Source organism: Antechinus flavipes, chromosome 4, assembly GCF_016432865.1.
Source record: "Antechinus flavipes isolate AdamAnt ecotype Samford, QLD, Australia chromosome 4, AdamAnt_v2, whole genome shotgun sequence".
Taxonomy (NCBI): Eukaryota; Metazoa; Chordata; class Mammalia; order Dasyuromorphia; family Dasyuridae; genus Antechinus; species Antechinus flavipes.
Genome location: NC_067401.1, coordinates 316,971,409 through 316,996,497, shown reverse-complemented (window position 1 = coordinate 316,996,497; position 25,089 = coordinate 316,971,409). Strand labels below are relative to the sequence as shown.

General features: G+C 33.0%; 1 protein-coding gene across 1 annotated transcript; it reads left to right on the top strand.

Moving 5' to 3' along the window:
- Nucleotides 1-1,273: 1,273 nt before the first annotated feature.
- On the top strand, nt 1,274-24,190 carry LOC127559591 (pantetheinase-like). Its single transcript, XM_051993475.1, has 7 exons — nt 1,274-1,486; nt 2,984-3,114; nt 12,938-13,130; nt 14,102-14,393; nt 14,805-15,166; nt 16,141-16,311; nt 22,814-24,190. Exons 1-7 carry the CDS (start codon nt 1,274-1,276, stop codon nt 22,991-22,993), a joined length of 1,542 nt encoding a protein of 513 aa, XP_051849435.1. The 3' UTR covers nt 22,994-24,190.
- Nucleotides 24,191-25,089: the final 899 nt, after the last annotated feature.

Sequence of the window (25,089 nt, the reverse complement as noted above, 5' to 3'; positions counted from 1 at the left end):
CATCAATTAAGAGACACACTTGAAACAAAAAGTCATACATAGTTAAAATCGGGAACTAGAATAGATTGTTACACTTCAGCCAAAGTAAAAGAGACGAGTTGTAATTATGGTCTTAGACAAAGCAAAAGCAAAAATAGACCTAATTGAAAGGGATAGTCAAGGAAACCACATTTTTTAAAAAAGGTACTATGGATAATAAAATAATTAAAGGTTTTTTTTTTTTTTTAACAATAAGTTTCTCTGACAAAAGCCTCATTTCTCAAATATATAGACAACTGAGCCAAATTTATAAAAATAAACTTCATTAAGCAGTTAAACAATGTCAAAGAATATAAACAGGCAGTGTTCAGAAGAAATTTAAGTTATCTATAGTTAAATAAAAGAATGCTCTAAATAGCTATTGATTAGAGAAATGCAAATTTAAAAATTGTGAGGTACCACCTCACATCTATCAGATTGGCTAACATTAAAAAAAAGGAAAATGACATGCTTTTTTAAAAAACATTGCTCATGTGGAAATATGTTTTTCATAATTTCACATTATAATTAGTGTGGTATTGCTTGCTTTCTCAAGGTCTTGGAGAGGGGCTGGAGATAGAGAAATCAGAATTCAACATTTAAAGAAAAGACTTAATAAATAATAAAAAATTTTAAATTTAAAAATATATGAAATCTCTCTGAAAACCTATGCAGTATTTCAACTCTGGGGATACAGGAAGGACAGGAAATGTCATTTGTGGAACAAATGGTAATAGATTATAGAATACCAAATGGCAAAACTTAGAAAAGTGATCCATCATTATCACAAATTGAATAAGCATTTAAGTGCCCACTGTGTGAAAGACAAGAAGTGAAGTCTTAATATTTTTATAAATATGTACATATTTAAATCCTTCCCAAGTCTGACTTAGGTACAAAGTAACTGGAAGTTGTGGTGCTAAAACATCTTCACTGAAAAGGATAAGCTGAATTTGCCCAGTTTTGGGTTTTGAGATAGGGCTCATTCTCAGAACTGTCCATTGATAGGATGATTGATTAGAGTTGTTAATAGGATGGGCTTAATCTGGGCAGCGAAGATCACTAACATGTAATTATAAACTACATTTAGAAGTCAAGGACTCATTGCTTAATGTTACTTCTTAATGAATTACTACTTAATGCTAATTTCTACAATATTCTTTACTTATCAATAGACTATAATTAAAGTTTTTTTTCATTTGATATGTATACATTATGAGTTTATCTGTTTTTCAGAAATCCTTGGATAAATATCATGCTTTCTTCTCAGTGGCATAGTTATATGGTAATTTTTGCTCTTTGTGCCTTCAAAACCACTTGTCTGGATAACTTTATTGCAGCAGTATATGAGCATGCAGTAATAATGCAACCTGAAAGTTTAAGGCCTGTTACTCATGTAGAAGCCTTAGATTTGATGAACAAAAATATGGACATTTTGGAGCAAGCAATTATATCAGCAGCAAAACAGGTACTTTTTCCTAAATATGTTTGTTACAACTACATTGTAGTAGAGTGAGATCTGAACTTTGGAACATTTACTAAAGTGCTCAGGAGAAAAGACCATATAGGAGCAGTAAATTCATTTGTGCTTGACATTGGCTATACAATATGCCATCTGATAAAGGTTTGTCAGTTTTAGTGTCTACAACCAAAACATCAGTCAGAAAAGCTAACACTAGAAAACTAATATAATTTTAGGTTGTGTGAAGATATGTATTGACCTTATATAGAGAAAGCACAATTCTGATGTATTCTGCTCTAGAATACTTCATTAAATTCTGGGCACCACATTTTCAGAAGGACTTTGGTAAGCCAGAGAGCATGCAGAGGAAGGAAAATAGTAAAATGAATAGGCTAGATTTCTGTTAAATTCATATTAGTTGAACGAATTGAGGATGTTTATCCTGGAGAAGGCATAAAAACAGGATTCTTGATAGATTTCTGCAAGTATTTGAAGGAATGCCATTTGAAAGAGTAGACTTGTTTTTACTTAGTGTAGTAGGACAGAAATAAGAGCAATGGGTAAAATTTTCAAGGAGGCAAATTTGTACTTTATGTCATACAAAATTTTATAACTATTAGAACGTTTCAAAAGTGACATAGGAAGTGAGATTCCTTTAATTTGAGGTCTTCAAGTAGAGGCTAGATGAATATCTGTCTGTTATACTCATTCAGGAATGAATTAGACTAGGAATTTTCTGTTTACTTCCAAATCTGAAATTCTGTGTTCTGTGAGTATAAGGGGAAACCAAAATTTAAAAAAAAAATGTTTATAATCACATCATGTAATTAAGACCCTGATTCAATGAATATTATATAGGCTTTAGAGATATGTAGAGAAAATTTATAGTTGTCCATGTTCCCTACACCAAATAACAGGAAGATTAATTTCCTTAATAGTTGACTTTTTTTAAAAGTCTAGAAATTCAATAATTATTAAGAACCAAGGATAATAGGACTTAATGATCAATAAAATCTCAGAAATTATCTATTCATTCTCTCAATTGTACAAATAAAGAAATCAAAACTACAGAGGTGAAAAGGAAAAAGTCCACGGTCAAATAAGTTGCAAGTAGCAGAGGTAGGCTTTGAAGGCTTATATTATCTAAATTCAATGATTAAAAAATAAAAACCAAAGACAAATTTATATTATATTTCTGCTCTGCTTTCCAGTGAAAATTGGGTTTCCTCATAAAATTCAGGGATTAGGTAACATTATCTCTTCGAACTTAAAAATCTAAAAGTCAGAATCTCCGAGTTAAATATAAAAGAGACAAGAAGACAACAAGAAAATTGGGACAGGAATTTTATTTGGGCTCACTATTAAAGACAGATAAACTATGAGACAGCTGAAAGAAAGTTGATAAAGGAGCTGATGTGGCACAAGAGTGGGTGTTATTTATCCAACATTATTACTGTTATAGAGCTTACCTGGAATTGTATTAATTAAATTTATTTTCAACAGGGTGCACATATCATTGTGACTCCAGAATATGGTATTTTTGGATTTATCTTTGATAGAATAAATGTATATCCTTATCTGGAGGACATTCCACATCCAAAGGTGAACTGGACCCCTTGTACAGACAGCAAGAGGTATTAAAATATATTGTCTAACCTTGTCCTTCTTTTCTTAATCTTCTCAGTCCTTGCCTGCATTGTAGCATTTTATACTGTTGATAATCTTTCAGAAATTCTTCTGTTTCTCCTTTACACTGTTTTCTCTAGGTTCTTCTATCAGTCTCAGTGCTCTTTCTTAGTTTGTTTGCTAGATATTTTCGTCTATATCATGGTTTCTAATTATGGTCTACCTTATGCTCTGAACTGGGTCCTTCTTTCTATTCTCTGTTTTCTCTCATTGGTGACATCTGTGACACTTTGGAAGTAACTCCCTGATCTAAAAATCCATTCTTAGTCTCTATCAACAGACAAATACAGCTTCACAAAACTTATGTGAAAACTAGATTTTTATAAGAGAAATGAATAAGAGAAAAGAGTATGTGGAACCTGAAGTCATATTTATGTCCACAAGACAAAAAAAGAAAATTCCAAACATCTCTACTTAAAGGGATTTGGCACGAGAAGGAAAGGGTGCAGGAAATGTAGTAGGACAAAACCCCTCTGGGAGGGGCGGTGCAAGGTAATGGCAAAAGCTGCATTCTTTTCCAGTGGGAATTGCCAGACTATGAAGATAGAATGGTCTTGCTAATCTACCTGGTCTCTGCTGAATAAGCAGCTTCTTAGCCTAACCTAGACTGACTGATGACTCCCAAGAACACACAGAGACCCCAGTTTAGGTTGCAAACAACAAATTACGTTAGCTGGGGCTTCATTCAGGATGCATTCAGGGCTTCCATGCTCGGGGTCCCATGTTTCTGGAAAATATGGCAATGCAATAACACAAGTTTAGGGGACCTTTTAAATGGACATTTATGTTGGAGCTCTAATTATTCATCTTCATATGTATTGGATGTCCCTTAGACTCTCCAAACAACACATACAAAATAAAACTTGTTATTTTTCCTTTAAAATTCAACCTTCTTCTGAATTTCCTTTTTTTTTCTGTGGAGGATACTGTGATACTTCCTGTGTCCCAAGTTTCATAATCTCAGAATTTTACTAAACTCTTCACTCTCATCTTACAAATTCTGTCAGTTGCTAAATCTTATTTTTTTTCTACTTTTGATTTTATGTGCTAGTTCTTTTTAATAACTTCTTTCTTTTTTAGAAACTCATCAAGCATTCCTTTAGTGATCCATTCTAAAATTTCTTCAGGAATTTGTTAAACTTATTTATTTACAGTTTATAGACCCTTTTCTCTTCCCTTTAAAAAAAATTGGATATTTTCTCTTTCCCAGTCTTTTCTATTTTCTGTAGTCTTTCACATATTTCTGATAGTGGCTCAGTAATATAACTTTAATAATAGCTAACATTTATATGGTACCATTTATGGGCCCGGCACTGTGTTAAGCAAAATAGCAGTAATATGTAGATGCTATTATTATCTCCAGATGGAGAAAATGAGTCAAATAGTGACTTGCCCAGAGTCATACAGTTTATATATGTTTGGTCTGTATTTGAACTCAGGCCCTCATTTTATCCATTATGCTACCAGCTGCTCCAGTGCTTTCAGTATTGAATATCTGTCAGTACTTTCATTATCTGGGAGTCTAATTCATTGAGGTCCAAAGATCTGAATTCATCAAAGGCAACTAGATGCTATCAATATCATCTTGCTTCTCTTGGCTATCAATTTTCTCCTGGCCATTTTTATTGTTACAAACAGAGTATAATCAAAGAGACATAATCAAAATAGTTGAACAGAAATTCCTTCATCTCCTTAAGCAAAAATCTTTAATCTTTATCTTCTTTTTGTTTCACAGTGTAACTCAAAAATGAAATGAACATATACCAAATCTCTTTCTTGTCCTTCTTGTCCCTTGCCAGGTCACTTTAATCTCAGCTCCAATGTTCCTGTCACTATTTTCTACAGGACTTTGCTATGCTCTTGTATACTTTCTGGGTTCCTGACCCTTGTTTCCATTTTCTTTACATTTCTCTTTAAATTTTAAGTTTGTGAATTTCTGAAGCATCCACACTGATATCTTCCAACAAATCCCATTTTCCCTCTTTTCAATGAAATTATTTCTCTTTTTATCTTTAGAATTTCATTCTTGACCATTTCTCATGACTCCTGGACTAACTTGTTCCTGCAGCATTTTAGTCCACTGAATGTGTTACTTATCTGTTTTCTGAACCTTGTGAATTCTGTTTGCACAAGGCAGACTAAGCCTAGATTTCCTCTTTTTTTTCCACAAATTTGTAGGAACCTCTTCTCCTTCCTTTTCTCCCACCTCCCAGGTTTCCCATAATTTCTAAACTAGAAATCAATTTCTTCAAGATAGTGAGAATTAGATTCAGAATAAAATTTCTCTATATTGCTTTCTTCACATTTTGAAGAATGAAATTAAGTCAAGTTAAAAAAGTTATTATTTGCTCTGCTTTTTGGCAGAAAAGGTGCCCCAGCAGACATTTGGAAATTTAAAATCTCCATTACCACTATATTATGTCTCAGTGCTAGATTTGTTATCTGGCTCCAAATTCTTTTTCTTATATAACAATAACTCAGGTCTGGCAAAAAGAACATACTATACCATTGATTCAAATGACTGTTCAATTGCCTCTGCTTTCTGTAATAGAAAATCTCTACAACTTTGGTATTATACCTGACTACAATCTCCCTCAATCTATATCTATATCTAGTCATATGCCAAATTCTGTTATTTCTGTCTCTATAATATTTCTTGCATCTATTTTCTTTCTTTCTACTTGCTTGACAACATTATCTTAGTTTAGAATGTCATCATGTTTTTCCTTTTCTTTTTAAAAATTCTTTTCTTTTTTTTTTTTTACATTGTCATGTGCCCAGCAGAACATCAGGGAGGATTCAAAATATATAATAACAAATTACCAATTCAAGAAAATATATATTAGTAGAAGAAATTATATTCATTAATGTCCATCTTTCTTGTAAATTGTTCTTTTGTTCTCTGCTGTACACCTTTTTTACTTTATTATGTTTTCCCTACTTTATTCCCCCCCCCCACTCCCAAGTAGGCTATAGTTAAGAAAGGCTATATTTATGTATACATTTGTAGATATATACATACACATATACACACACACATGCATATATACACACACATGAACATGCACATACATCTTTTTCTTATTCTGCTGACTCTTCCCTTTAATTCTGTTCCTTAACTTGCTTTGCTATTACTTAACCTTTCCTCACCCAAGGATCCCTCCCTTGTCTTCTTGTCTCACCCTTTGCTTCCCCGTTTGTCCATCCCTCCCCTCTTATTTCTTTATAGGTTTTGGAGGATGCTATATCCTTTATGATATATATATATATATAAAACTATGAGCTTGCCTCCTCTCTTTAAAGCTTCCATGTCTATTCTTCCTCTGCACCTTATTTGTATAACAAAATTACTATTTTTATCTTAACTGTACTCCAATATTTCTTTTGAACTACCCTATAGTTGATGTCAATATTAAACATATAGTATACATTTCCTGTATTAAAAAACAAAAACAAAAGCAATTTGTCCATGTTGAATTCCTTAAAATTGGTATTTGATATTGGTTCTTATGTATTCAATTTTCTATTAAGTATGGGTTTGGTTGATATAAAAATCTTGAAAATCTGAAAGTTTATTGAATATTCATTTTTTTGGAAATTTGGCAATAATATTCCTATGTATTTTCCACAAAGGATCTCTTTGAGGTAGTGATAAATGAATTTTTTCTATTTCTACTTTCCCCTTATGTTCTATCCTTCCAAGACAATTTTCTTGGATTATTTATTGCATTATTTGGTCAAGGGTCTTTTATAGTCACAACTTTTAGGTAGTCCAATTATTCTTATATTTACTTTTGTTGATCTGTTCTCTGACTTGTTTTTCTTATGTTTCACATTCTGTTCTGTTTTTTCCTTCTATAGATTCTATTTTGTTATTTCTTGGTCTCTCATAGCTTTACTGGCTTCTCCTTGCCCAATTCTAATTTTCAAAGAGCTGTTTTCATCATCAAGACTCTGTATTTCCTTTTCTACTTGGTTTAACTTTTTTTAATCTCCTTTTTTACTTGGTTTAACTTTTTTCGTAACCTTTTTTTTGGGGGGATTGTTTTCATTTTTATTATCTAATTTTTGCTCAATGTCTCTCATTTTATTTTTAAATTCTTTTTTGAGTTCTATAAATTCTCTCTGAGCAAGGAGCCATTTACAGCTACTCTTTGGGATAGGTTTTTTACTTCAATTTCCTTCTCTGAAGGTAAATCCCAGTCTTCCCTGTTCCTATAGCAAATTTTGTTTCTATGGTGGGGTTCTTTGCTGGATCATTTTTTTAAAAATAAGAAGTATTAGTGTAAGAATCTCTAATTGTTTGATGGGGGAACAATGTCTCTAGCTTCACTTCAGCTCTTCCCTCTGATCTAGAACCCCCAAACCAAGACTTCCATACTCCTACAAGCATCCACAGCCGGAAGCATCCCTGCACCCCTACCCTTGCATTCACTGGGTACTGGTTTCTTCTCACCCCAGGCTACAGCATAGCTGGGCCTGGCTGTCATTCAGATCACTCAGGTTCATTCAGACTGAGATTTACTCAGTCTTCCCAGAATCAGACTCCAACATCCAGACATAACTGGGAGGGCAAATTTTTGTGATTCCTGCTGAGATTCCACCCATCTCTCCATATGTCTCAGTTAGATGTTTCTGCAGAGCTAGCCTGGAAGTGTTTGCACTTCTCACTGGCTAATCCCTGGCCTGAGGGCTTTCTTTGGATCTTCTTGGGTTGTACCACAAGAACCCCAGTTCTGTCCCAAGTCTTCTTTATTTTCCATCAGTCTATGTTTGCCCTAAGGTAGAAATTTGTTCTATTTATGGGGGAAATCTGGAGAGTTTAAAATTTACCAACCTTCTCTGCCATTCCCCAGAATCCTCTCCCCACATTTTTCTTAGATACATTCATCTCATTCCAGTTCCCCTCAGCCCCCACCTCGTTGCTAAAGTTATTTTCATAACAGAAAGGTCTTACCATCCCACTGCTCTGGTAAGTAAACTCCAACAGCTCTGTATTGCTTCTTGAATAAAATATAAATTCCTTTATATGGTTTAAAAGCCTTTGAAGTTTGCCTCAATTTACCTTTTGACATTGTAATACATTTCATCCTGTCTTGTAAACTGTGATAAACTAGATTAGCTCCAAACACCTCTTCTGTCTCTTTGTTATTTGTCTTGGTTGCCTGTCATTCCTGTAATGAACTCCCCTTTTTACTTTCCTTGTACATGAAGACTTTTCCATTCTTCTCAACTGCTTGTAGCATTACATAGTCCCATCAATACATCTCATTCATTTTGTGTCTATTTAATACATAAACATACTTGTACATGTTATGTCCTCCAACTGAATGTAAACTTATGGAGTGCACACATTATTTTTTTGTGTGATGTGTGTGTGTATGTGTGTGTGTGTGTTTGGTATCTCTAGCATTCATTACAGTTTCTAGCACATAGTAGGTGCTCCAGGAATGCTTAATGTTAGATAATCAAATTAACACATGTGAAAACACTTATGATTCTTTTTAGCCTTAATTTCTTTATGATCTCTCTTAAATAGAATTGAATATGATTTCAAAGTTAAAAAGAGAGTCTAACCAAAATGTTATTTATCACTTGCTGTTAATGGATGACATGAGGTTCTATGACTCAACCAAAAATACCTTAAACAGCTTCTTTATTTCATAGAATCTTTTTCCCTCAATGATATTAAAATGACTGAACATGTGTAAAATTTTTTGTAATGACTAGGAAAGCTAAAGCTTAAATCCAGAAGACCAATTGAAAGAATAGATTTTTATGTTACTTACAAATACCTTGATCTCCTCCACCCAAGACTCAACTAAAATGTGTCTTTCTATGTCAAGAGACTTGTTGGCATCTTGAAATCAAATATCAGTGGGAAAAACATTAAACAGTAAGACCGATGTAATGTCACTTTTACTATACACTTTTAGAATTGTCCAGATTCATCTGAGAAAAAGAATGATCTCTCATCTGAATCTAGTCTTTCCATCTCCTACAGCTCATGACCCCCAGGGAAAGTTTCTGTGGCTTGGTATGATTTCCATTTGCTGCAAAGCGCCATATCCCTTCTGCAGTGAGGAGAGTCTCTTCTAGTTCTCTATCTCCTAAATTCGCTGCATCGTCTCCTGCCTAATCTTCAGTCTCTTTTGGAACAAGGAGTAGTTCCTTCCACTCAGTGATGAACATACACATACCCAATCACACCCTACACATTCTAGTGATTCTGAACTCTTGTAGGCCATCATCTAAACCTCACGCTACATACCCCTACCCAATTTTTTATTCCTATCCTCTTCAAGGATCCCACCCCAAACTCCTGACCAAACACTACTTACTCTTACTGTGCTTTCTGAAATCTATAGGTCACAAAGTTATCTTCATCTTTAACCTTCTCTCTCTTCAACATACATGTTGAAATACCCTATTTAGTTATTTCAGATGTAGCACTAGACTTAGAATTGAGAGACCTGGAATGAAATTCTAGTAGTGTCACTAACTAGATTTTAGTAAAACTCTTAGGATTATATAATAATTTAGATATGAAAGAGACATTGATCTAATTCTCTCATTATGTAAATGAAGTGGAGGTCCACCAAAGAGGCAATGTTACTCAGGAAGTTAGCAAAGAATCAGAATTTGAACTGAGGTCTTCTGATTCCAATACATGATTGTTCAATATATCACACCTCTGACTCAATTTCTTTATTTATAAAATTCAGATAATACTTATATTATCGACTTTCTAGCTGTAAAAATACTTTGAAAACTTGTAAATTGTAAATACTTTATAAATGTGAGAATAAAAAGAAAAAAACCTATATTACTCACTCTTCAAATATGATTTGGTATAAAAGATGATTTGAAAAGTTACTTGCCAGCAGATGGCACCAAAATAATGTATTTTCATATCTGTTTCATGCTCTTCATCCTCTGCACTATCCTGTTCCCATTATATTCAAAGTAAACTGGAGGGATTAACTTAATTTTTGTCAGTTTACTTTGTTAAACCCTATAAAGTGTGTTCACTGCTTTTAAAATATTTTATTAGGCCAGTTATTTAACCTCTCACTACTCTAATTTGCTCACCTAAAATAATGTTTATAATTCTAAAGGCTTTAAAGCTTCAAAACATGTTTGTCTTTTCCACAACAACTTTTATGAATTAGTCTAGATTTTGTTTTGGTTTTTTGTCCTGATTTGTAATTTCATTGATTTGGGGAATTCCCTGTAAGGAGATTGTTTCTATGAATGCAGAATAGCAATTGTTTTGAAATTTATATGCTTAGAAAATTGCCCAGGGACTCTGAGAGTTATTTTGTTTCTAATTTGTCTAATTTGTCTCTTCACAGAAATAATGAATATTAGACATTCTCAGATCTAGGACTTGAATCTAGGTCAACCTGACCCATCTAAGCATTATGGCATGCTATTTTTGCTGTAAAATTATCTTCATTTTACAGATGAAATTAAAGAACTTGCTCATAACAACATAATAGAATTGTCAGAGCTGGGACTCCAATTGATATCTTATGATTCTAAAACTCATGCTCCTGTGGTATTATGTTGTCTGTCTGTCTATCTGTCTCTTTTTAAAGGGTTATGTTTAAAGAAATTTGGCAGCTCTTAAGAACAGCATTATCAGCCTGTTAACTGACCCAAGGAACTTAATTTATTTATTGATTTTAAATTTTATTTTATTTTTTTTATTAATTAAATTATATATATATATATATTTGCTGAGGCAATTGGGGTTAAATAACTTGCCCATGGTCACACAACTAGGAAATATTAAATGTTTGAGGATAGATTTGAACTCAGATTTTCCTGACTCCAAGACTAGTGTTGTATCTACTGCACCATTTAGCTGCCCCAATTTTTAGTTTATTAAATTTTTATTTATTTTATTTTTAGTTATTTTGATTATTTTTAATTCATGGAATAAAATGAACATTTCCATAACATAGAATAATAAAAATAGATGATTGCACATAAAAATCAATTATGCATTAAATAGGTAATAAAATTATCATATATGTTTTTTATTTTCCTTTTTTTCTTTTCTATATCTCTGCCCAAGACATGTAGATTTTGTTCTTACACATTTTATTTTATTACTATTTTATTGTATACAACATTCTCTTGGTTGTGTTCATTTCACTTTTCTTGATTTAGTGCAAGACTTTATATGTTTTTCTAAAATCATTGAGCTCATCATATCTTATTGTACAGCAGTAGGAACATAATTATGGAAAATTCAATCTATTTGAGAAGATAGTGATGATATATACCCCACCAGAATCTCTTCTCTTACATGCCTCTCTATTCTCCAATTTCATTAGTGTTACATTAGTTCTGATTATCCTTTTTATATGGCATATAATGATATATAGTAATGGTATTACTATCACACACATATATCTATATCTATATATCTATAAAACTTTATATTTTCTAAAGTGCTTTCATAATAACTCCTGCTCCCTTGGGTTAGATAGTGTGTGCTATCATTTCTACTTACAAAATGAGAAAACAGAAATCAAAGGAGTTGCCCAAAGTCATAACTTGTAACCAGCAAAGCCAGAACTAGAACATGGGACTTCAAATTCAATGGGCTTTTCCTTTGGGACTCACCTTTTCCCTTTCCCTTTTTCTTTTTTGAAGGGGTTATCTGGGCTTGTAATTTTAGTAGTTTGGGGAAATCCCGTTTATGAAGACTTCCTTTACCAATGCGCTTTATCAATTCATTCACAAGTTATGATTATAAAGATTTGCTTTGGAGTATTGAGGGGCTCATAGTCACAAAGCTAGTTTCTATTAGAGACAGGACTTGAGCCTATGTGTAACTGACTCCAAGGGCAGCCCTTATTCTCTATGCCAAATATTGATGCTTGGGACCTGATTTATTTCTTCCTTAATGAGCTTTGCCAATCTTTCAGGGGTCCTCAAACAACGCCCGCGGGCCAGATACGGCAGCTGAGGACGATTATCCCCCTCACCCAGGACTATGAAGTTTCTTTATTTAAAGGCCCACAAAACAAAGTTTTTGTTTTTACTATAGTTCGGCCCCCCAACAGTCTGAGGGACAGTGAACTGGCCCTGGCCCCCTATTTAAAAAGTTTGAGGACCCCTGTTACACCTTATTGCCATAAATTTCTCTTAATATACATACCCTTTTATAGTCATATATATCCCTAGCTCTCTTTTGAGAATATTGCCCACTGAACTTTCCTTTTATCTTCTTTTTTATTCTTCTACCTCTCTTTTGAATTGCCTTTTTGTGAATAAGACAGTTTATTGTAGTATCACTTTTTTTTTTCTGTTCACAAATATAGTTTAAAAAGTCTTAATTTAAGAAATGAAACAAATGTTTCCATAACAAAGTAGAATGGGAAAAAAAGATTCCACAAGAAATTAAAAATCTATTATGTACAACTTGCTTTTCTTTTTAAATATATGATAAAATAATTGTGTAACTTTCTTTTTTCTCCTCCTTTTTCTGCCCTAGAGATTAGACACAGATATGTATATAAAATAATAAATAATAATAAAATTATGTATATTAAAAACATAACTATACATATTTTTATATTAGTTCTTTCTCTGGATACAGATGGCATCTTTGTTTCATAGGTCCTTTGTTATGAATCTGTGTACTTAAAATAGTCAAAATGACTTTGTTGCTCAAAGTTGTAGTATCACTTTTAATTCTTTAGATGTTGCATTTAGTGGATCCTATTTTTTTTCCTTCCACTGAATATCTACTAGATTTGCCAACACAGCAGTTCAAGAAAGACTCAGCTGCATGGCCAGGAATAACTCCATCTATGTGGTAGCAAATATAGGGGATAGAAAGACATGTGATCCCACGGTGGCCAAGTGTCCCTCTAATGGCTATTACCAGTACAATGCTAATGTGGTATATGATTCAGAGGGGAAATTGGTGGCCCGTTACTATAAGGTATGAATTCATTTTTAAGTAATTCAGCAACCGAATGTTAAATAACAAAGTGTCAAAGAAAAAATATTGATAATTAGGATTATCAAAATAATAGTGATGTCAATAGTAATAGGACTTTAGAAATAATTTTTATCAAAGTTACCTACATTGTTTAACTTCATATTTGCAAGTAGTAGTAAAGAAACTGGAAACAATGACCTTATAGGGAGGGCCCTAAAATTTCAGTTGTAATTAATATCTATTGGAAAAAAGTTACTATTATAATGAATTAGAACATATGAGAAACAGAAGTTACTATTTTATATTGAAATGTTTCATTTGGTCCCAAACAGTAAAAAAGGTAGTATTATAAAATGGTTTGTATATTGGACTGAGAGTTAGCAAATCCTGGGATCAAATCTTGCCTCTAACACCTGTTAATCTGTGTAAACCTTATGTCTCTTAACTGATATATGCTTCAAACACATGCCTGGCATTTATCCAATTAATCATTTAAAGGAGCCAATCTTCGTTTTATTGGAGGCAGTTCCCATAATAGAAGTTCTTTATATTTATGGCATCAGAAGATTTTATTTCATGTTTATGTATTCATGCAATAGAATAGGAAGTTTGTTCTGCCAAATTAGAGAAATCAAAGTGCACTTGTCTACAGATAATTATAATTAAGTATTTTTGATAGTCATTAAAATCGACAGATATTTATTGCTTTCCTGTAATGGATAAGGCAGTGTAAATCATATCTTATCTTCCCCCTCTAGGATACAAAATAATTGTCTTTAATTTCTTTCAGTGTAAGAATAATAATGTGGTTATACAATGCATTATCTCTATTTTCTCCAAAAGTTTTCATTCTGAGGCAAAAATCAATACTGTCCAATAACTGTAAGCTAGCACTATTTAAGTACATTACAGTATCTATATCAGCTTTCTTATAAGTTTTTTTTTTGTGTGTGTGTGTGTGTTTATTACAGAAATATATGTTAACAAATGAAGTCCAGTTTGATAGCCTAATGGAGCCTGAGTTGGTGACGTTTGATACAACATTTGGAAAATTTGGCATTTTAACAGGCTTTGACATACTTTTTCGTGACCCTGCGTTAACTCTGGTAGAAAAGTTGAAAGTGGACACAATCGTGTTACCAGTAGCTTGGACGAACAATTTACCATATTTATATCCTACTTCATTCCATGCAGCATGGGCTATGGGAATGCGAGTTAATTTGCTTGTAGCCAATATCCGTAATACTGTCAATCAAATGTCAGGTAATTTATAATTTCTAAAGGAAGATTTATGGATTTTCTGTAATAAAGTTCTCAGACATCAATTTCTCTAATTGACATACAGACCCAACTAAAGTATTTATTTCCCAACTTAAAACTTCTCAATCAGCAAATTTGGAACAGAATATAGATTTAATTTGGATTTTAATTTCTTTATAGTTTTCTTATTTAATTATCTAAAATTGGATACTTAATTTGTCCATAAAAGGCTCAAGTAAACCTTTTCCAAAGCTTTTTTCCTGATCATCTCTGCTTCCCTTCCTCCTATCCTCTAACCTGAAATCATTGGCCATGCTAATATTTGTTGAGTATATTAAATAGTACAAGAGTGGCTAATTTAAAAAGTTATATATTTTGTATTTATTGAAAAAATTTCTTATTTATTATTTTTAGGGAGTGGTATTTATGCACCAGATTCTCCCAAAGTGTTTTATTTTGATATAAATTCAAAGAATGGGACACTCCTCCTTGCACAACTGGACTCACATCCCAAATTCTCACTACCAGTGAATTGGAGCTCTTATGCTAATAGCATAGAACCTTTCTCAACAGAGCAAGAAGAATTTAAAGCTTCAATACTTTTTGATAAGTTCACCTTCAAAGAACTTGTTAATGATTCAGGAAATTACTCTGTTTGTCAGAAAACACTGTGTTGTCACTTAAGTTACAAAATGTCTGAGAAGAGAACAGATGAAGTTTATGTTTTGGGGGCTTTTGATGGACTTCACATTGCTGAAAGAGAATATTACGTGCAGGTAATCATTTTTAACAGAAGGAAGTTAGGTGGAAAGATTAAAGATCAATATTGAATAAGAAATTTAACATATTATAAATTTCACTGTTTTAATAAAGTTTGTATATAATTAAAAAAAACAAAACAAAAAGCTAGTATTTATTTAGTGCCTTATGTTTTACAAAGCACTTAATATGTTACCTCATTTGCTCTTCACAACCACTCTGTGAAGTATTATTATCATCTCTATTTTACCGATTAGGAAGCAAGAGGCTAACTGACTTAGCTAAAGTGATATATTTAAGGTCTGAGGTGAGATTTGAACTTTAATCTCCAGAAGCCAAGTCCAGTGCTCTCCACTGTGTCACCCAGTGGCTTCTAGATACTGAACCCTGATAAAGATCATTTTAGTACTGTGGAAAATATCCTGGCCAGAAAGTCAGAAGATGTGTATTTTCATCCATGTTTCCTCATTAATTGGCAGTGTGACACTGTCACACTTGACTTATCCTCTCTGAATCTTTGTTTCTTCACCTATAAAGGGAGGGTACTAGACTAAACAATTTTTAGCATCCCTTCCAGCCTGCAGCTAGAATATTTTATGAAATAAACAACAGAATATGTTTAAATAGATTTTTCCTATCATTATTTTAGGATATTACCACTGTTGAACTGAATTGAATTAAATTAACAATAAGTCATAAGCACAAGCACAAGTAATTTCAGGTTTTGACAGGGAACACCTAGGATCTTGTTTTGTTTCTTAGTAAATATGTGTGAGTATGTATTTCAATTACTACCTAAAGAGAAGCATGTACTAGACTATAAAAAATGTTTAATCAAGTGAATTGTTAGAGCCTCGGACATGCCCTAGGACAAAGGAATGGCTTAATCAAGTAGGAAGTTTGATTACTTTACTTAACAAAAAAACAAAAGCAGTTTTATGCTGTTGAAGTTGTATATACTGATCATTTGATCTGTATTTATTTCACCCAGATTTGTACTCTTTTGAAGTGCTTAACAACTATGTTAGAAACTTGTGGGCAGCCAGTTGAGAATGCTTCTACTTTGTTTGACATGTTCTCTCTCAGTGGCACATTTGACTCTAAGCACGTTTTTCCAGAGATGTTGCTGAGTGGACTTCAGACTGCTCCTGGAGAATTTAAGGTAGGAGTTTTTTCTGTGAATTTTTATATAACTTCTTTGTGAGATGAAGGAATAGTTTATGTGATAAAATCTAATTAAAAGAATACTGCTATGCCAGAAATACCATATATATTTATAGAAATTAAGGGGTAATGTGGCATTTGAGAAGCATACTTGAATATAGACAGAAAATAGATCTAAGTAAAAATGATAAATCATAAAGTAGTACCTATTTACATGTGAGAACTTAGCAATAAATCATTTATTTTTCTGTGATTATTTGACATGTAGTCAAATTAATCTTCTATTTCTTTTTTCAGTTAAATTTTGTTGATATTTTTAGTATTGCCACATTGTTTTCTCAGTATCTCTTCCCTCTCACTTCCAGAAAAACATCCTATATAAGAAATAACAGCTTATAAAGAACAAAAAAGAAAAGTAAAGGGGAAAAAATCAGTAAAAGTGGTCAGTACAATAAAAAAGTCTGAAAATACATTTAGTACTCCACAACTGTTTAATTCCTACTTCTGTAAGGGAGCAGGATATATGGTACTATATATATCTTGTCATGCTTGTTCTTTTTAATTTTGCAATTAGCATTTTTGATTTTTTATGATCGTTCTTTTCATTGATATTGTTGTAGTCATTGTATATATTGTTTTTTTTTATTTGGTTTACCTCATTCTCTGTTAGATTATGTAAGTCTTTCTATCTCTACTCATGTTTCTTATTTGACAATAATATTCCATTACATTCATGTACTATAATCTATTTAGCATTATCTTAATTGAAGAGTATCTATCTACTTTCTTTTTAGTTCTTTACTCTCATAGATATGTTGTTATTATATATATATTATATATATGTATTATTATTATTATTATTTTTTGGTGTAAATGGGAGCTTTCTTTTTAATCAGTGACCTCTGTGAGGTATATACTTTTTAGTGGCATCTCTAAATAAAAAAGTATGGATATTTTTGCTATTTATTTGCATAATTTCAAGTTGCTTTCTAAACCGATTATACTGATTCACAGCTCCACCAAGAAAACCCTAATGTGCCATCTTGTACCACTGCTCTTAGATCTAGGCAAGAAGGGCTTCTGCTTCAGATTCAGAGCCTCAAGGGCTCTTGTGCTTTGGGTGACTCCACACATCTTAATTACAAAAAAATATAGAAAATGTGAGAATTAAGAGGAAATCCTTGCTGGTGCTTTAGAAACCCTCAGGTCTTATTGGGTAAACTTAGGCCTTTATGAGTGTTGGCTTCTTTAGAAAAAAAGAAGCTATTATTATAGCTTATTATTCAAGTAAGGAAATCTTGTTTCTAGCGTCATCCAGTCAGGGGTTGGGGCATAATTTAAGTTTTAGCCTTCCCCACTTTTTAGCTCAATGAGAGCATTGAATCACCTAAACTTGACATCTCAATCACTATCTTTTCATTGTAGGAAATAGAAATTTTAGACTGGAAACATACTTTTGAATTTTCTTTTGCTTCATTGGAGAAACTAGAATTAGGGGTATAAAGTAGGTATAATGACTATATTATACCAGGAGGCAGATTTCAGCTCAGTAAGTTGCTGTTGAAAGTCAACTTGGCCTAGGCCAGGCCCTAATTTATACATGTTGGCTGTATGACCCTGGGTTAGTCATTTAAATTCTCAGTGCCTTTTGCCAGGCATAAAGTCTAGGCAAATCATTTAAATCTGGACTGTTCCAGATTGGACAGTTTTTTCATTGTAAAATGAGATGTAGTAAGAAATAGCAATACACTTCAATGTTTTTGCCAAGAAACTCCCAGAATGGGGTCATGAAGAGTTAGGGCCAATAGAAACAAGTGAGCAACAACTTAATGTTCTGAGCAGTCAACTATTTTTGACATATATTTGCTTCTTAGAATTTATAATATGCCTCCTATTGGCAGTTTCAAAATCCTGAGTGCTTTACCTAGGTTCTTAATGACTTGTAAAATTAGCCATTTTCTTCACTAATAAATTTAAATTGGAAAGGTCTCTTATTTAAGGAAGGGACAGGTAAACATTTGCCATCAAAATGTGCATGCGCTCTACCTCACTGTATTATGTAAGATGTATTCTATTACATAGCATTATATTAGAAACTGAATATTTTAATTTTATACCTTTTGTATTTGGGTGCTATGAAAATAATAAAGATAGTATCAACATTCTACTTTCTAGTTTATTTGTTTTGCCAATATAACAATATTTTTTAAAAATAATATTTTAAATTTTAGTGTAAGATGAAACCAAAATTATATTTACAATTATTATTGTAATTATTATACAATCATTACAATTACAATTATTATTACAAATAAACATTATCAAGGCCTTCTATGAATGGCCTTTTTTCATGTGAAATATACTGAAAGAATTTTTATTCACTATTTTATTCTTTGGTTCATGCTGTTACAAAAATGACAACATTTTCACTTTTTCTTAAAATGTGTGTTATTGAGGAGTAATAGTGGTTTGTTCTGTGATATACATCCTAGTTATCAGCTATTGAATAGTATTGAAAATACTTACTGGAAAAGAAGCTATGAATATTTGTGATGTGGAGTGAGATTGTAGGCAGCCAGAAAGTAAGATGAACAATCAAGGTATAAATTGTTTTCCTACAAAATCTGATAAATATTGTTTGAAATAGGTAGGAAGATGAAAATCAGAGGTTGACATCTTCAGGAAATTGTAGTATAAGTCATCATATGGACTACAGTAATAACCCAATTTAGATATTCTGTACAGTTCAGTATTTTTAGTCACAATGTTTTTTATGAAAAGATGAAGATTATAAGTTAATTATTCCAGTTTTTCACAAAAGTCATTATTTTTCCATTTTGGGCCATACATTTTGTATTACACTTTTTAATTAAATTGTTTATATAGGCAGTTTTGCTTCTTCCATTTTTTTTTCCTTTTTGTAATATTCTTCTCTAAAATATAATATTCTCTGGGAGCAGGTTTCTTAGGGGGCTTCTGAAAGGCAGCCTTAGTGTCAGTTCAGTGGAATCATCCCGAATGCAGCCAGGAGTTATCCTTTATTGTTTCCTGTCTCTCTCTGATAGACAAGATGAATATGGCTTGTTGGCACCCATTTGATTCCTTCTCCATCTGTAGAGATACAAGCAAACCCTTTCTCCCAGGCAGTTAATCTATCCAGTCCCTTCTATTTACCACTTTTGGGATTTCTCCTTATCACCTGGAAATTACATTGGAGCTGTTTGCACTGGACACTGCCCTGTTGGTTTAAAAAGACTGTATTCTCCCCAATTGTAATCCCTTTCTGCCATCTGATTGCTTTTTGGATGGTTAATCATGTAATCCCTTTCTGCCATCTGAATGCTTTTTTGCTGATTGATCACATCAGAATCCTGACTTTTAAAGACTCTCTGGGTCTTTACTCAGCTGCCATAATACTCTACCTGTCTTTTGTATGATATCTTGGGGCTGAGCCCTGCCTCTCATTTCCCTGGGTCAATCTACATTCTGAGACCCAGTGGAAACCCTTGTGGCATTTTGGACATGGGGTTTTGGGTTTTATTCTCTCACCCTGTCCTCTCACTCTATCTCCATATTTACACTGAGCTCTTAGATGTCCAATTTTTCTACATTGAAAACATCAACGAGTTTCTCTAGAAGTTCCTTGCCAAGAGGGACCCTGTCTTCCCATATTCATCATAGTCTGGGTATAATGAGCATTTGTGCCCACTATGGCACAGCGTCTTATGATCTCTTCTAAAGGAGCATCTTTGTGTAGTCCCCATATAATTCTTCTGCAGACCTCATTAGCATTTTCCTCAATCAGTTGTCTTATCATAATTCTTGTAGCTGCATTTTCTCCAATAGTTTTTGTGACAGCTGTTTGCAAACATCCCACAAAATCCACAAAGGGTTCATTGGGATCTTGCTCTTATTTTTGTGAAGGGTTTACCTTCATCTTTAACTGGGAGGGAACCCCAAGCTTTTATAGCAGCAGTAGCAATCTGTTCATAAGCCGTTGTGGGGTAATTAATCTGTGCTGAATTCTCTCCATACTGACCTTCACCTGCTAGTTGGTGAAAGATGACTTGTATATTAATTAACTCCTGTTTGCCTATTTCGTTGGGTTTGTATCCTACATAATTCATGATTCTCCAAAAGCCACAAGTTTTGTCCAGGTTCTAAACATGTCCTTGCTATGGATTTCCAGTCACTAAGGATTAGGATTTCATAAGCCAAATTATCTAGTAACATCTTAACATAAGATGATGTAGCCCCATAAAGAGTGCAAATCCTTAATTTTTTCCAAATCAGAAGGAGTGTATCTTCTCCTTTGTTGACCTGAAGAGTCAAGCTCTTCAATCACAGGATATGCATTTATTTTTAAATCAGATACATCCTGTATTTCATTTTTTTTTTTTTTTTTTTGCTTTAACCAGTGCTTTTTGTAATCTTGTCATAGGCTGCTTAATAGGTGGTTTGTGTCACTGCCTCTCCCCCTCCTCCTTCTCTCTCCATCCATGAAGGGTTAATTGAGGGATGTAGGTCAGGGGATGGGAAATGTTCCTGCAGTGAAGTGCCACACTCAGAATTGTACTCAACTCCATTCTTATCTGATTATTCATCCTTTTCACCTAGTTTAGTTGGCTCCTTCCCCTCCTTCTCTTTCATTTTTTTTCCTTATTCTAACACTTATATAATTTCTTAAAGCCAGTTGTATTAAATTATATGTATTAAGTGTATTTTTGGAAATTGAGTTTGGATCGGAATTGTAGTATTCACCTAATTGCTCTCCTACTAATTTCCACTCGTCTGGATCCAATTCTTTTTCTATAAAGAACCAAGGAGATGTGTACTGTACAGTTTCCAAAAGTTCAGTGATCTGCTCCCAAATTATTATCAAATCTTGGCTTTTCATAAGTCTGACAATGCTCTCTACACATTTTCCTTGAATTGGAAAAGAAGGCTATTTTCTAAACATCTGTCCCATTTTAGCTGAAATTCTACTTTGGCCCTTAAACAAAGTTTCCTTGTCTGTTTTTGTACTCACCCTAATTTCTGGGTCACAGATGAAGGTTCTTGGCTTCATGTTAGTTACCAAAGTATAATGTTCTTCTCTAAAATATAATGTTCTCTGGGACCAGGTTTCTTGGGGGGCTTCTGGGAATAGCCTCCATTGCAGTTCAGTGTAATCACCCCAAATGCAGCCAGGTATTAAAGCCCAATTCCTTTATTGTCTCTTTCAAAGTCTTGTCTCTTTTCCTGGGGCCTGGTTAGCTTTCTTAGTGGCCTTCTGTAGTCTTGGCTCTGAGAACTTGAGCTCTGGTTTCTGAATCTCCTCAACTTCTAAAGTTTGTGCTTGAGCCTCCAGCCACAACAAAGGTGGATGATGAAATGAATCTGTCTCCTCCCCTGAAAGCTTCTAGTGGGCTTCTGTTCTAGTGGGCTTGTCCTTTAGTAGGCTTGTCCTTTAGTGGGCTTGTCCTCCTTGGCCTTGACAGCTCCTCCTTAGATACGCTTTCTTAAAGGTGTGAATCTTGTGGAATTATAGTAAGTACTAAGTACATGTAAATTAGAGAATCATTATCTCATCAATTCCACTGATTTAGCACCTTGTAAGAATCCTAACACCTTTTACCCTGTAAACTCCAGAGATGGTTCTTCCGGTCATTATTTCCTATTCTCATCTTTTGTGATTACCAGTTTGCTGAGTGAGTTGAAACCCTTGGTGGTTTTGATTTACATTTTTCTTAATAATTATTTGAGTAATTTGGAATGTTTTTTCATGTTTGTTAATAATTTGATATAATTCTTTTGAGAATTATTTATTTATATATCTGACCATTTATTTTATAAATAATGTACATATTAAATATTTCCATATTTCTATCTATATAATCTGTTAATTGTCTCTGCATTCTGGATAACTTGTCTAAGAAATTTGATACAAAGATTTGTTTTTCTATTTGACCATTTCCTTTTGTATCCTAGATGCATTTGTTACAGAATATTTTCACTTTCTTATAATTAAAATTATTTATTGTTATCTTAAGTAATTGCCTTTTTCTCTTGTAGATTTAAGAATACATTTCCTATTCATAGCTTTGTAAGGTACATGACTGCTTCTGTTTTAATTTTCTGTAGGATAATCTTTGAAATTAATGTCACATATCCATTTTGAATTTATTATAGAATATGATTTAAAATGTTGGTTTGTGCTTAATCTGTGTTTAATCTTTGCCATGCTGCTTTCCAGGTTTCTCAACAGTTTGTATTGGTTACATGTATTTAGTTAACAGTATTTTATTTATGTTGAATGTTGTTTTTATTTTATGTTTTCTTCCATCATGACAATTTTAGTTAAAGTTAACAATTTACTATTCCTGTGATCCATAAACCAGTTTAACATATTTATTAATCATTTCTTAGCTCAAGAGTTTGGAAATATTTTGTTTATTATATCATTTTCAGGTATTGTCTCTTTATTGTTAATGAAAGCAACTTTCATTTTTTTTTGTTAGATTTTAAATGATGGACGCATAATAAATGAGAATGGTACGTCTAGACCTGTCTTAATGGTGACTCTATTTGGGAGGCAATATGAGAAGAATAAACCAACAAATGCTTCAGTTGAGCAGGAAATTGCATTATTGATGAGGATAATAACTATGGTATTTGTTTTCTATTCAGCAGTTTGGTAGGAACTGCACAATGTTGTGTTGCCTACCATTTATTGTTTTCTAATGGTAAGAACATATATGTCTGGACAACTTTCCTACCCTCAACAATTCTTAGGTGAATGCCTAGGTTAGTATAATTCCTACCTTTCTCTGTAGTATTGAAAAGTTATTGAACCACAGTCCACCAAATTTAAGTCCACCAAATGATACTGGTAATTGGATACTGGTATGGGAGACTCTACCACATGCTTCATCAAAGCAGGATCACTGATGCTACTTTCTAAATTATATTACTACCATTACCACTTGCATACTTCCATTTAATTGAGAAGAGCATTGAATCTGAGTTCAAATTCTAGTATTGACATTTACTGTCTGTGGAATCTTATGTAAATCAAATCTCCCTGAGCCTCAGTTGCCACATCTATAAAATGAAAGGATCATACTCTCTTATTTGTATATAACATCTTAAACAGAATATCCTGAGACAAACATTCTCTCCTGCCATTCTCCTAACACCTCTATGAAATAAACATTGTGAGTACTATTACATTTCAGATGTGGCAATTGATCCTCAAGGACATGAATCATAGAATCCCGAAGTGAAAAATGGGCATCTGCTTTACCATCATCTTAAACATGGATCCTGCTTTTATAGCATTCCTTACAAGTGATCCACACACCCTCTGCCTCATGATTTGACCAGTATCACACAGTTATTATGTGGTAGAAAAAGAATTGAAAATTGCCTCTTCAAAGTACATATTTAGATTTCATGTTTGTGTTATTTCATAATTGTACTGCTTAGTTTTAACATGCATTAGGACATTAATGATGAGATCAATATCCAGTTTCCTTCTATTTAAATGATCCAAGCTTTAACTCTATTGACAGCATTTGGGCTTAGTCTGCAAACTTCTGAGAGAAATCTCACTATTTTAAACATGTCCTTTTTTAATCACCTCTTTGATTTGTCACATCTTTCTACTTACAAATAACAAGTGCCATTGCTTCTCTGAATAAATAGATTTCAAAAGAATTTTGTAACTTTAGTCCCTTACTATATCTCCTTATACATATACATTTCAAGTTTATGTATGAAATTTGTCTGCTTCTTAATGGCTTCCACATCACTTATGTGAGTCCTTTACTGCTTAACAATGTTAACAATTCTTTTTGCTTTTTATATTTACAACCTCAAGGTTCAGACTTGTTTTAAAATAAAGTATATTGGAATCCTGTGAAATACAGAAAATAAATACAATTGTTAGATTGTTCATCAAAGAAAATTTAATAAATATTATAGATGAAGAAACATACCATCATAGAAATGCTTATTTCTTTTGTGATTAATTGATTCATTCCATATTTATTAGCTTCTTAAAATGTACTTGGACTGATATTTACAACTTTTTTTTTTTTTTTTTTTTTTGCTGAGACAATTAGAGTTAAGTGACTTGCCCCAGGGTCACATAGCTAGGAAGTGTTAAGTGTCTGAGAACAGATTTGAGCTCAGGTCCTCCTGATTTCAGGGCTGGTGCTCTATCCATTGCACCACCTAGCTGCCCCCAATGTTTACAAATTCTTTACAAAAATTCTAAGGGTTTGTAATTTTATTTTTCCTATAGATAAGTTTTATACTATCTCAGTTTCTCTTTGACAAACTTTGTATTTCTTTGGAAATGCCATACTCTCAGGAGATAGGCTCACTGAAATAATTTTAGGATTATTAATAAAAATAGTAGATAGCTACACAACTCATTGTGGCTTAAACAGTATTGTTCATACTTGATCTCATTTGATTCTCAAAACAGCCCCATGAGGTAGGCACTAGAGATATTATTTTCCTTGTTTTCCAGACAAGGCAACAGACTCTGAGAGATTAAGTGACTTCCCATGGTTATACTACTATTGAACATTGAAGATAAGATTTGAACTTAGATCTTCCTGATTTCAAGCCCATTCATCATTTCACTATATTTATGCATAATATATAAATGATATTATTCTATAGTTGTAGATGTGTTGCTTTATAATTGTTATGTATTCTTTGTTTTCTCTAATGTCTCAACTAGAATATAAACTTCCCAATGGCCATGAAAGTGGCCAAAGTAGGT

What these genes read in the sequence shown, in the direction of transcription:
- LOC127559591 (XM_051993475.1), top strand. Translation starts at nt 1,274, where the DNA reads ATGCTTTCTTCTCAGTGGCATAGTTATATGGTAATTTTTGCTCTTTGT. An exon ending in CCTTGTACAGACAGCAAGAG is followed by an intron (nt 3,115 to 12,937) that starts GTATTAAAATAT and finishes AATATCTACTAG; the next exon opens with ATTTGCCAACACAGCAGTTC. An exon ending in TGGTGGCCCGTTACTATAAG is followed by an intron (nt 13,131 to 14,101) that starts GTATGAATTCAT and finishes TGTTTATTACAG; the next exon opens with AAATATATGTTAACAAATGA.